We start from the raw sequence: 14,013 nt of genomic DNA on the forward strand, positions 1-14,013 counted from the left end.
AAGTTGATGCAGTAGGGAAATAGACGTACAATGCTAGTGAGATTATAAATTAAGAGGACTTCTAAGAGTCACTTGTCATTCTTCCAGATTTACAAGATCAAATGTCCTTCAATTACTGTTTACTGGAATTTAGCCCACAAGTGTACTGGAATGATTATGCACAGCATACACGTTATAGCATTGTTTGTAATAGAGGAAACTGGAAATACTCCAAATGTACATCAGAGGGGACAGATCAATGAATTATGTATGTCCATTCAATGAGGTCCTCTGCAGCCTTTGAAAGAATGAGACAGCCCTGTGATATGGAGTGAGCTTTCAGATGTAGTAATGTTAAGTGAAAGAGCAGGGTGCTGAGCAGTGTGGATAGTGTGACATCACTTGTGTTGGGGGTGAGGAGAAATCACACTTAGGTGTATGCTCGTCTCTGAACCAATTATTTCTGGAAAGATACCAAGGAAACCTAACTGATTATCTCTGGGAAGAGTGCTGGTTGGTGGGGGGCAGGGGTAAAAGGAGGCTTTTTTTGTTTCTGTTTTTATTGGAGTATAGTTGACTTACAATGTTGTGTTAGTTTCAGGTGTACAGCAAAGTAAATCAGTCATACACATATAAAAAGGAGACATTTTTTCCATAGTCTACACTTTTCAGCCTTTTAATTTTGTATCATGTGTATGTACTGTCTTCAAAAATAATTTAAAAAATAAAAGCAATGAAAAATTACAAAGAAAAATATGGATTGTTTTGGCAATATAAAAGTTTACCTGTGTTACAAAATATATCACGAAAAGAAAGCACCAGCAGTGAGGAAAATAAGGACATATTGCGTGTTTTGTTTTTGTTTTTTTATAAATTTATTTATTTTATTTATTTATCTTTGGCTGCACTGAGTCTTCGTTGCTAGGCGCGGGCTTTCTCTAATTGTGGCGAGCGGGGGCTACTCTTCGTTGCGGTGCTCGGGCTTCTCATTGCGGTGGCTTCTCTTGTTGCGGAGCACGGGCTCTAGGTGCGTGGGCTTCAGTAGTTGTGGCGCACGGGCTCAGTTGCTCCGCAGCATGTGGGATCTTCCTGGACCAGGGCTCAAACCCATGTTCCCTGCCTTGGCAGGAGGATTCTTAACCACTGCGCCACCAGGGAAGTCCCACATTGTGTGTTTTTAATGCGCTAGATGCTTTAGGTATATTACTTAATCCTCATAAATCCTCCGAGAAATATGAAGTTTTAACTGTATCATATAGAAAGACGAGATGAAGGGAGACTTAGAGATATCAGCATTCAGCTATTAAGGGGCCAAGGGTGTATTTGAACTCAAGTCTTTCTGATTTCAATGGTTTTGGTTTTTTTTCTTCACCAAACCACACTGCTTCCAATTAGTGATCCTTTTAGGTTAACAAACAACTGTGCCTCAACATTCGTCAGCAGCAATTACCTGAAATGTCCACAAGGTGGAAATGTTGGATGATAGTAGTCATTTTTCTCTGTAAAACTTGATGCTACACTATCCAAGTGGAATAGTTAAATCGATATAATCTATTTTGCAGTAATGATATTTTTATTTTGTAATTTGTTATGTAGCCAGCTAGAATGTTTTAAATATTCAGTAATAATAGTAGTTAATATGGCTTTTTATGTGCCAGACAGTATTCTTTTTAAATCTTTTAAACAAATAATATTATGAGGTGTTTGCTATTATAATCTTCATTTTAGCAATGAGGGATAGAGCATAGAGATAATAAATAGCTTATTCAGAGTGGCACATCTAGTAAATGATAGAGCTGGAATTCAAACCTAGACACTTATTGATATCTTTTTGAAAAAAGATAGAGGTTTGTTTTACCAGTGTGATTATGTAAATTTTACCTGTACATAAATTTAAGAGTACTGTTTTTAGTAAACTCTTATTAGCTGGATGTTTCTTGGACTGTATACTCCCTCATTTCCAAATCAAATTAGAAAATTAGACATAATTTTAAGACATAATTTAAGATATTGTGTCTTAAAATGTTAACTGTGAATTAAAATACTAGTGGTCAAAAAAAATTTTTTTAATAAAATTTAAAAAATTAGTGGTCAGAATTTCATTCTTAGTGGTAGAAAACATATTAGATCCTCTCTGGAGAGTTCAGACTTTCTTACCTACCCCCCTCTGTCTACAGTTACATATCTTAAGTTGTCCGCATTTCATCATGAAAACATTGACCTAAGGAAATGCCACATTTATTGCTCTATGAAATATCTTGTACATGTGAGAAAAATGAAATAAATCAGTAAAAGTGTATGTTTTCTTTAGTTGCAGAACTTGAAGTGAAAACCAGAGAAAAATTAGAAGCTGCAAAAAAAAAAACAAGCTTTGAAATTGCAGAGCTTAAAGAGAGATTAAAAGCAAGTCGTGAAACTATAAATTGTTTAAAAAATGAAATCAGGAAACTCGAAGAAGATGATCAGACAAAAGAAATATAAACAGTTCTGAAGAGAACTCGATAGTAAGTGAAACTAAAAATAAGGTGGAGTTTAAAGGAGAGATGTACTACAAATGCTGCAATGTTTCTTAGAGGAACTGCACATATAGTTGTCAGCCATAGATTTCTCAGCAATGGGGTCAAAGTATTTGTACTTTACAAGCAATCTTTAATATAAAATATATGTGTATAATGCTGTATAGGCATTTTATCAACCCATTTCGGGGTAGTTCTGTGATACTAAGCACAATTTTAAAACATTTTTATTGCATTGTATGTATAGCTTATCCTTTTGACAGACATCAAAATTTCATTATAAAGTATAACTTGTACGAATTTTGTACTTCCCTAGTAGTTAGAATTCGTGGTAAAATTAATGTATTTAATTTCTTAAGTTCTTACCTGCCCCCATCCCAACTCTTTTGTATCTGATGTACCCAGTGCCCAATAAGCACTCAATAAATGCAGTTTACAGTTGCTGTTTCTGCCTCTTGATGTATTTCTTTGCCTTGAAGCAATTCACACTCTCTCGTTACAGTTAATGTATCTCCATAGTATTGTGACCATGCATCTCTTATTTGCAGTCACTGTAGCATACAGAAGCTCTCTGACAGCCAAGATCATATCTTAAGTATTGTTCTGCCTAACTCCCACAGTGTCATTAGTTTTACATAGAACAATATTCAGTCCTTCATGCCTGTTCCAAAGATATATAGTAGGGGACCCCAACCGGGGCCACAGACTGGTATCGGTTTGTGGCTATTAAGAACAGGGCCACACAGCAGGAGGTGAGTGGCAGGCTGGTGAGTGAGCAAAGCTTCATCTGTATTTACAGCCGCTCCCCATCACTCACATTACCACCTGAGCTCCACCTCCTGTAGATCAGAGGTGGCATTAGATTCTCATAGGAGTGGGGACCCTACTGTGAACTGGGCACGCGAGGGATCTAGGTTGTGCGCTCCTTATGAGAATCTAATGCCTGATGATCTGAGGTGGAGCTGAGGCAGCCCCATCACCCCCAGATGGGACCATCTAGTTGCAGGAAAACAAGCTTAGGGCTCCCACTGATTCTGCATAATGGTGAGTTGTATAATTATTTCATTATATGTTACAATGTAATAATAATAGAAATAAAGTGCACAATAAATGTAATGCGCTTGAATCATCCCAAAACCATCCCCACCCCATCCCCAGTCCGTGGAAAAACTGTCTTCCGTGAAACCGGTCCCTGGTGCCAAAAATGTTGGGGACTGCTGACATATAGGATGCAGCTGTGCATCAATTTTACATACTTCCCCTAATTTCTCTACCTTATCCTCAGGCTGTCCTGTTCAGATCCACATGGTGAGTCCTCTATTTTTGACTCATCTAATTTGAACATTAGTGGTACTTAATTTTTAAGGCCATGTTGGCTGACCCATCTTGGCAACCTAGGAGCAACAATAAGTAGGAAAGTATTTTGGAAAACATATAATATTAACATGTTACAAAGCTGCTAAAAATGGAAACCACACATGTGCCTAATGCAGATTCTATACCTTCTACAGAGTGATAACTAGCCACTCTAGTACTTTAAGATACTTTTAATCTACCTGCCCTGGTGGATTGGTTAATTTTTACTTTGTTGCTTTATTTTCTAGGTTGTGACATTTATAAGCATTATGGAGGTTGGACAAAGCTGTGGTCTGAGATTTCTGCCAGGGGTTCTCTGGGGGGTTGGAGATGGCACTTCTAATTGTGCTAGGCATCATTCAGCTCTCCCCTACCTTTTACCCCAATGCCCACAGAATAGGGTAGGGCTTGGGGATAAATCAAAAAAGAATGGGGAGAAGTCCCATTCTACTGGGTTTGCCAAAAGGTTAATTTGGTTTTTTCCATAAGATGGCTCTAGTAGCACTTACTTGTCTTTAACTTCATTTGAAACAATTTTGTTAGATTGTATGTGACAGCTGTCATATCAGCATGCATTTAAAAGACATCAAAATTGGTGAAGTTTTGTGTAGCCATTTTAATGTTGAAGATGGAAGAAAAAGCAGCATTTTCAGCATATTATGCTCTATTATTTCAAGAAAGGTAGAAACGCGGGGACTTCCCTGGCGGTGCAGTGGTTAAGAATCCGCCTGATAATGCAGGAGACATGGGTTCGAGCCCTGGTCCAGGAAGATCCTACATGCTGCGGAGCAACTAAGCCTGTGCGCCACAACTACTGAGCCTGCGCTCCAGAGTCCACGAGCCACAACTACTGAGCCCGCGTGCCACAACTACTGAAGCCCGCGTACCTAGAGCCCGTGCTCCACAACAAGAGAAGCCACCGCAATGAGAAGCCCGTGCACCGCAACGAAGAGTAGCCCCCGCTCGCTGCAACTAGAGAAAGCCTGCGTACAGCAACTAAGACCCAATGCAGCCATAAATAAATAAATTTATTTTTAAAAACCCAAATATGCAAGATATATACAAGGATGTTCACTGCACTATTGTTTACATAACAAAAAATTGGAAGCAAGGTAAATGCCCATCAATAGGAGCTGCATAAATTATGCTATGATATAGTGATATGATGGACTCCTCTGTAGTTGTCAAAGTGGATAAAGCACATCTGTATGCTCTGACATGAAAAAATACCTGGATTATACTGATTGGTGAGCAAGAAAAAGGCACTTTGCAAAATAGTGTTCATGATTCCGTTTTTTGTAAATAATATTACATTAGCGTATAGAGAGAAAGCATGACTTGGAGGAATTTTCACCCATCTTAACAATAGGAAAAGGAATTATAGGGACTGTCAGTATCTACATAATGTGTGTGAATGTTAGACTTTTTTACAGTAATAGTGCATTTCATTTGCATTAAAGAGAATTTTAAAATAGTTTAAAACTTAAAAGGAAAAACTGATGTCTTTTGATTATCAGAACATTGCCTCCGATGAACCAGATCAATATGAAGTGTCATGTGACAGTTCAGAGAAATGAAATGTGACCTGTGAATGACGTGAGAAGCTGATGGGCCAGGACTTCTTCTGGAATTTTATTGGAGGGACTTATGGGTAAGATCCTTGCTCTTCAATGCATCATCCAGTGAACTGGGATCATAATCGTGATGTAAAAATAGGTGGTGAAAGGTGTGGGGTATATCTGACTTCTGTCCCAGTCTGGACTCTCTGATCTGGATTTTTAATTACTTTTAGTTATTTTTAATTAAAACAATGTGTAATTAATTAACCAACTAGATTGCAGTAGCCTGTGTAATATGCCCCATGACATCCCCAACTCTGGGTAGCCGCCCCCACTCCAATCTGCTTACTTTCTCACTTTCACTGGCTACTCACCCTAGCTTACCTGCTCTCTGTCCACTACCAGACTTCATTGCTCTTCAGTAATTCCTTATCTACCCTCAGTGAATTCCTCAGCAATGCTGTTTGAAAATTCCCAGTCCACTGAATCACCACTCCCCTTATTCATTAAATTAATAGAGTCGTAAAACTAAAAGGCAGCTTAGAGAATATCTAATTCAATTCCCTCATTTGATGAGGGAGTAAAGTCTTGCAGATATTAAATGACTTGCAAAGTCACACAGTCCTTTGGAGCCAGAGGTAGAATTTGAACTCAGCTTTCTCTGACTGAGCAGTCATGGTATATCATTGTACGGCTCCACCAAGGCTTAGAGAAGAGCGTGTGAATTGGCAGGTTACTTGGAAAAGCTTTCCAAGGAAAAAGGAATCTGTAAATTGCAGTGTGCTGTTATTGATACAGTCAAATCTCTATCATCAAAATTTTGGTTTATTCTCCTTCCAGTTTATCTGGTCAAATCATGATCTCAAAATTAATGAGAATTGTCACCCCTACTTGGTTTCATTACATGCATGAACTGAAACCACAAGTCTATTTACTCTTATTATGCACATCAGCAGATGACCTCAGTTCTCATGTCATTGAAATCACAGATGCCATTCAAATTGACCCCGTAAACTTCTAGCTGTACAAAGTTTCTCTTTGGTCTTACCAAATCCTGCTTTCTTTCATCTTCCTAATGTTCTTCTCATCTGTGGTTTTGGTTTCAATTTATATGATGTATTACTGCAAATTTATAATTAGGGTAAAATCACATTACTTTCCTGAGCCTCAGTTTGCTTCAGTGAATATGAGTATACTACCCACCTCATGCAATTCTGTTTAAGGTAAGTGAAATAGTACATGTAAAAGCACTTGGAATGGTGGGAATAAAGAAGATAATAATGCTAGTAGCTGCTCATAAAAATCCTCAACAAAATACTAACAAACTGAATCCAGCCACATATAGAAAGGATTAAGTCATCTCATCACCAAATGGGATTTATTCCATAAATACAAGGTAAGCTCAACATATAAAAATCTGTGTAATACAGTTATGGGCTGAATGGTGTTCACTCAAAGTTCGTATGTTGAAGTCCTAACTAACCCCCAATACTTCAGAATGTGACTGTATTTGGAGATAAGGCCTTTGAAGGGGGTAATTAAATTAAAATGAGGGCATTAGGATGGGTCCTAATCCAATATGACTGGGTTCTTATAAAAGAGATTAGGAAGACCATGTGAAGACACAGGGAGAAGATGGCCATCTGCAAACCAAAGAGAGAGGCCTCAGAAGAAACCAATTCTGCCAACACCTTGATCTCAGACTTCTAGCCTCCAGAATTACGAGAAAAATTTCTGTTGTTTAAGCCACCTAGTCCATGGTACTTTGTTACGGTAGCCCTAGCAGACTAATACGTATACCATATTAATAGAATAAAAGACAAAAGCCACATGTGATCATCTCAATAGATGCAGAAAAAGCATTTGACAAAATACAATACCTTCTTAGGATAAAAACTTTCAACAAACTGGGGATATAAGGAAACTTCCTCAACCTGATAAAGGGCATTTATGAAAAACCCACAGTTAACATTATACATGATTGTGAAAGACTGGATGCTTTACCCCTAAGATCAGAAATAAAACAAGGATGGTTGCTTTCACCACATCTGTTCATTGAGTTACTAGAGATTCTAGCCAAGGCAATTAGGCAAGAAGAAGAAAAAGCATCCAGATCAGAAAGGAAGAGGTAAAAGTACCTTTATTTGCAGTTGACATGATCTTGTACCTAGAAAATCCTAAGAAATACACACACACACACACACACACACACACACACACACACAAACTATTAGAGCTAATAAATGGGTTTAGCAAGGTTGCAGGATACAAGATCAATATACAAAAATCAGTTATATTTCTTTTTTTTGAATTTTATTTTATTTTATACAGCAGATTCTTATTAGTTATCTAATTTATACATATTAGTGTATATATATCAAACCCAGTCTCCCAGTTCATCCCAGCACACCCCTGCTTTCCCCCCCAAAAATCAGTTATATATATATATTTTTAAATTAATTTATTTATTTTTGGCTGTGTTGGGTCTTTGTTGCTGTGCGCGGGCTTTCTCTAGTTGCAGCGAGCAAGGGCTACTCTTTGTCGCAGTGCACGGGCTTCTCATTGCGGTGGCTTCTCTTGTTGTGGAGCACAAGCTCAAGGCACACAGGATTTAGTAGTTTCAGCACGCGGGCTCAGTAGTTGTGGCTCGTGGGCTGTAGAGCGCAGGCTCAGTAGTTGTGGTGTATGGGCTTAGTTGCTCTGTGGCATGTGAGATCTTCCCGGACCAGGGCTCCAACCTGTGTCCCCTGCATTGGCAGGTGGATTCTTAATCACTGCACCACCAGGGAAGCCCTATATTTCTATATACTAGCAATGAACTGGAAGTAAAATTAAGAAAACAATTCCATTTATAATAGCATCAAAAAGGATAAAATACTTAGGAATATGACACCTAAAGCTCAAGTAACTAAAGAAAAATATAGATAAATTGGACTGTATCATTAAAAACTTTTATATTTCAAAGGACACTATCAAGATTGTAAAAAGACAACCCACAGAATGGGAGAAAAATACTTGCAAACTATATATCTTACAAAAGCAACCAATTAAAAATTGGGCAAAATATTTGAATAGACATTTCTCCAAAGAAGAAATATAAATGGCCAATAAGCACATGAAAAGGTGCTCAAAATCATTTGTCACTACGGAAATCAGAACCCACTAGGATCACTGTAATAAAAGACTCAGACAATAACAAGTGTTTACAAGGATGTGAGGATGTGAGGAAATTGAAACTCTCATATGTTGCTGGTGAGAATGTAAAATGGTACAGCTGCTAAAGAAAACATTTGGGAGTTCCAGAAAAGTTAAACATAGAGTTACTACATGACCTAGCAGTTCTACTCCTAGCTATATACCTAAGAGAATTGTAAACAAAGGTCCACACAAAAACTTGAACCTGAATATTTATAGCAGCATGATTCATAATAACCAAGAGTGGAAACAACACAAATGTTCATCAGCTGATGAATGGATAAATCAAATGTGGTATATCAATACAATGGGTTATTATTCAGAATAAAAATGAATGAAATGCAGAAATCTTCTACAATATGGGTGAATCTTGTAAACATTATGCTAGATGGAAGATGCCAGGTACAAAAGTCACATATTGTATTGTCCACTTATGTGAAGTGTCCGTAATAGGCAAATCCACAGAGGTAGAAAGTGATTAGGGGTTACCAGGGGATAGGGGTATGGGAGGTGGGGAGTGATGAGGAAACCATTTCTTCTGGGGGGTGATGAAAGTGTTCTGGCGTTAGATAGTGGTGATTGTTGCACAACCTTGTGAATATACTAAAACTTGTATGCCTTATGGTGTGTGAATTATATCTCAATTTAAAAAATAATAATGCTAAGTGTTACCATTTACTGAAGACTTAATGGCCCCACACTTAGCTAAAGGTAACCCAGTGAATGCATGTTATTATCCCTACTTAACAAATAAGAAAACCTAGGTTCAAGGAGATTAAATGCTTTGCCCATAGTCACATATACAAGGAAGCATTTGAGCTGAGACTCAGGTCTAACTCCAAAGCCCCAACATTTAATCACTCCCAGCACCAAGCTTCCCCGATCAAAAATTGTTAATAGTTCCCATTACATATCTGTTAATACTCAAATAAAATATTTATGTGTGTATATATAAACACTACTTCAATATATATGCTATAGTAATATATAGAAAATATGTAGTAATATAGATGGAATATTGTATATATATGCAGTAATATGTATACTATTATATATACTATATAATATGAAATATATAAGTAGTATATAATATAGGTTATATAATAATATATGTATTACCCACAAATCAATAAAAAAGGTTAAGTCAACGCAATAGAAAAATGGGCAAAAAATATAATTAAGTAATTCAGAAAAGGAAAAATCAAATGGTGGCCAAACCTTTGAAAAGATGTGTGAAGTCAGCAGTATTCAGAGAAATGCAAATTAATACAAGACCATTTCTCATTCATTATAATGACAAAATTTAAAGATTTCTAATACACAGTGTCACAGAGAGTGAAGGGGAATTGGTACTCATACATTGCTGGTGTGCAGTAAGATTAACAGCAATTTATACGAATTTTACGTTTATCATTTAATCAAATAATTTCACTGCTAGGAAATACTCTCATGTGTACATAAAGATATTCATTGTTTTTGATAGTGAAAACTTGGATGTAAACTAAATGCCTACAGATACGTACACAATTTTATGTAAATTTTTAGAAAGGTTATTAACAGGAGTTACTTTTGAGGAAAGCACTGAAATTGGATTGGGCGTTGGGGAAGATGGGTAAAATGTTAACAAAACCTTTCCCCTTCCTGCTTGACAATTAGACCCTTGGTTAACTTTCTAGTTCTGTTTCTCAGGCAACTTGATAAGGATAATGTGTCAACCATGCTGCTAGGCAACACTGCACATAGGATAAATGACCCCTGTTTGGTAAAATACATCTGGAGTGAGAGAACTTCTCAATCCCTAGCAGGAAGTCCTATCTTTGGATTTCCCTGAATGCTGTGACTCTAGTAATTAGAAACCTGGAAGCTATGCCTATGAAGTTGTTACAAGAGATATCAGCTCCTGTAGGGAGTGATGCCTGTAAACCAAGGCAGCTTCCATGCTTGCAGGATGGTTGCCTTGCTTCCCTGAGTCTAAGCTGCACTGCTCAGGGGTCTACCACCAGGAATCCTGGGGGTGCTCACCCACACCCTGGCAGACATCTGTGGTTCCTGCTCTGTACCCTTTGGAGTATCCAAGTGTGGTCTACACTCGAGTTGTGAGTCAATGTGTAGTTGAACCTAAGAAGACTGCCCCCACCCCAACCTGTGATGGGCATGGTTGGAAGGGCCTTTATGACAAAGTGAAAATAAATCTGTAAGTTAAAAAATTAGTCTATACACACCCTCCTTTTCAACGAGTAGAATCTCCATGCTGTTCCTTAAATGTACCCTGCACTCTCCTGTTTCACACCCTCCATCTTCCTTTGTTAAAATATTTCCTTTCTTCCAGGCTTAAATTTCCCTTTCCCACTCCCAAGTAAGTTCATCTTCCTCTGAAGTACCATGGCATCTTGCTTCCTTCTCTTTTGTGTTGTAGTTCACATACCTCAAAAGGGTAAACTGGAATTGATGAACTCCTGGTTCCCGCTTGGAAACTATACATATATATATAAATATGTGGAAACTGATGTTAACCCTATACTTGTATTACCAGCCTTCAGACTTTTCACTCTTGGGAAAGAGCAGGGAGTTAGTTTTGTTTGTCTTGATAATAGAATGTAAAGCACTTGGCATGCCTACCATACAGGAAGTGCTCAATAAATGGTCGCTGTCATTTTATTGTTCTCTGCCACTTAACTTCCAGCACCTGCACCGGGATCTATTCCACACCAAGGCACAAGTCTAGTTGCAGATCTTGGCTTTCCCTTCATCTACTCTAGCCTGTCCCAGTGCTAGGCACAGAGTCTTGCCCAGCTCTGTCTCCAGATATCACAAAGAAGCACAAATAAGTCAGGTGGAAACGCTTGGATTTGGCCTAAAATGGAGGCATTTATGTGGGTCTAATTATGCTGGAGTTGTTCCTATACTTAAGATTTTCAGAGATTAGACAGATTTATAGTTTGTTTTTTACTGAGGTTTCGTGACCAGAACTAAGCTATTTTTATATTTCTAAAAGGCAACCTAAAGCCCCAGGACCACCCTCTCCACTCTTCTAGAGTAGGGGTCCACAAATGTTTTCAGAAAAGGACTAGATGGTAAATATTTTAGGCTTTGCAGGCTATACATCCTCTGTCACTGCTACTCAGCTCTGCTATTGTAGCATGAAAGTAGCCATACTGAAACAAATGAGCACTGTCTTCTAATGAAAATGTCTTTAATGACACTGAAATTTGAATGTTCCTTCATTGTTTTTCATCATTGAAAAATGATGAAAAACATCCTTAGTTCACAGGCCATACAAAAACAGGCAGAGGGCCAGATGCAGCCCCAGGGCCACAGTTTGCTGATCCTTTTAGTATTTCTAAGACTAGGAATATACAAGAGTTGCCAACCCCAAGAGGGAGCTCTAGGATTTTTTTCTGCAAATTCGGAATAAAAACCTGAGATTGGGCCTTAAATGTCCCCATGGCCTGTAATGTCCCCAGTTGACTAGGTTAGTCCAAGTTACTCTATACAAAGCAGATTTGCTGAAGAACTGTGACGCAAAAGCACACGGACTTATTCCTTCCATTTAATTTCACCAAGGCTTGTCACCTTGCTGTCTCATGGATGACTACAAAAGCATTAAATCATGAGGAATTCACTTCCTAACCTCCTAAACTCATTGCAGTTTTGTGTTTTCCTTCACTTTGATGCCCCTCATCAGAGACCTTGGGACCATATCCAACTGGGCGGTTTTCAGGGTTTATCTTATTTAGTAGAAGTCACCACTTTCTTTTCCTTGAAACTTCTCTCTTTCCTCTTTCCATGTTATTTTTTCTGTGTTGTTTCTTTTTTTATATACCAGTCCTTTGGTCAATTTTCCTTAGTCTCTTTTAGTGTTTCCTCTTCCTCTGTTTATTCTATATTTTTTAATCTCTAGAATTGTATCTTGAACCAGCAATTTTTTTCTCATGTACCCATGGCTTCAAATACAGTTTTTATGCTGACTGTCTGAAGCCTGGATTTCTAGTCCAAATTCCCATGCTGAACTCCAGACTTTACATTCATTTACTTCCTAAACAATATATTTGGATGTTCTGTGGGCATCTCAGTTGAACATGTCCAAAACTTAAGTTATCATCTTCCATCCCTATCCTCTCCCCATCATGAATTCCCTCCTTTGATAGCATCAGAACCAATCCAGTTTTCCATGCTGTCAAGGGTAGACAGTCTTTTCCCAACCTAGGCTCCTCTGGTGAGAACTGCAGTCGCTACTCACAGAGGTGAGTCCTGTGGCCCTTCCCCCTGGCTAGAGATGATTGGATTTGGGTGGATGCTTAGCCCAGTCTGAATCAGATTATCTCCTGGGATTATCTTCAACCATCACTGATGCTTGAACTAAAACTGGTGCAGCTATGTGCATGGAGAGGAATTTGAAAGTTGTGTACAGAGAGAAATTGAAGTTGATACACAAGGAAAAGCAGAGAGTAGAAGAAATGGCCTTAGATAGAGTAATCTTGATTCTGCCCTCTCAACTCTTCACCTGCCTGTGCCTTGCCTGCAGGGCTGCCTGTGTCTCTGGATCACCACCTTCTAGATATAAAATAATTAGCCTCTAAACTTTTGCAATTAATTCCTATGTTGAATTCCCTCTGTTGCATTGTCTGACATGACTTTTGTGCTCCTGGCTGGACCTTAACTAATGTAAGTGTCTTTGTCATAGAGATCTACATCATTTACTTTGAGAGCTGCCTATGTTTCACTTTTTTGAATGTTCCGCCATATATTTAATCATTTGGCTATTGATGAACATTTAACTTGTTTCCAAGTTTTTTGCTGCTACAGTTAGTGCTATAATGAACATCTCTGCATATATATGTATTTCTATAGGACAAAGTAAGATTGCTAGAAGTAATATTGCTAGGTCCAAAAAGGGTGTATGTTTTTTTTTTTTAATCACTTTAAAGCAATTTATTTTTTGGCCACACCACGCAGCATGGGGGATCTAAGTTCCCCAACCAGGGATTGAACCCATGCCCCCTGCAGTGGAAATGCGGAATCCTAACCACTGGACCCCCAGGGAATACCCTGGGTATATGTATTTTTAAATTTTAGTGATAGTGCCAAATTTCTCCCAAAAGTTTGTACCAATTTATACTTTCTACAACTGTGCATTAGAGTGTTTCCTTACTCTCTGGCCAACTCTTCATCAGTCTTAGGTGAAAAATATTTCATTGTTTTGAATTACATTTCTTTCAGTTCTGAGTGAGAATGAATATCTTTTCATATACTTATTGGCCATTTGAGTTTCTTTTTTTGTGAACTGCCATGCAACTGGTCTGATTTCTTTCTTTTTTCACTTAATATTATATAGCATGAACTTTATCTAGAACAATAATAAAAAGCAACACCGTAAGTAAGGGCTGCACATTATTCCATTCTATGAC

The 14,013-nt window shown here is 38.0% G+C and overlaps 1 protein-coding gene across 2 annotated transcripts in view; it reads left to right on the top strand.

Moving 5' to 3' along the window:
- The window catches only part of YEATS4 (YEATS domain containing 4), a 134,396-nt gene that overhangs the window by 22,880 nt on the left and 97,503 nt on the right, over nucleotides 1-14,013 (top strand). The window contains exons 7-8 of one of the 2 annotated variants that reach the window (XR_003432896.1): nucleotides 2,291-2,483; nucleotides 5,369-5,502. Coding sequence is in view for 1 of the 2 variants with exons in the window: in XM_027106997.1 (XP_026962798.1) it covers nucleotides 2,291-2,460 (170 nt within the window). In the remaining variant the exon portion in view is untranslated. Of the gene's footprint in view, nucleotides 1-2,290; nucleotides 2,484-5,368; nucleotides 6,581-14,013 lie in introns of those variants that run through there. The other variant, XM_027106997.1, reaches the window with a different exon arrangement.

This window comes from Aethalodelphis obliquidens, unplaced genomic scaffold (genome assembly GCF_003676395.1).
Source record: "Aethalodelphis obliquidens isolate GAN/ISIS:26980383/991018 unplaced genomic scaffold, ASM367639v1 scaffold8, whole genome shotgun sequence".
Classification (NCBI taxonomy): domain Eukaryota; kingdom Metazoa; phylum Chordata; class Mammalia; order Artiodactyla; family Delphinidae; genus Aethalodelphis; species Aethalodelphis obliquidens.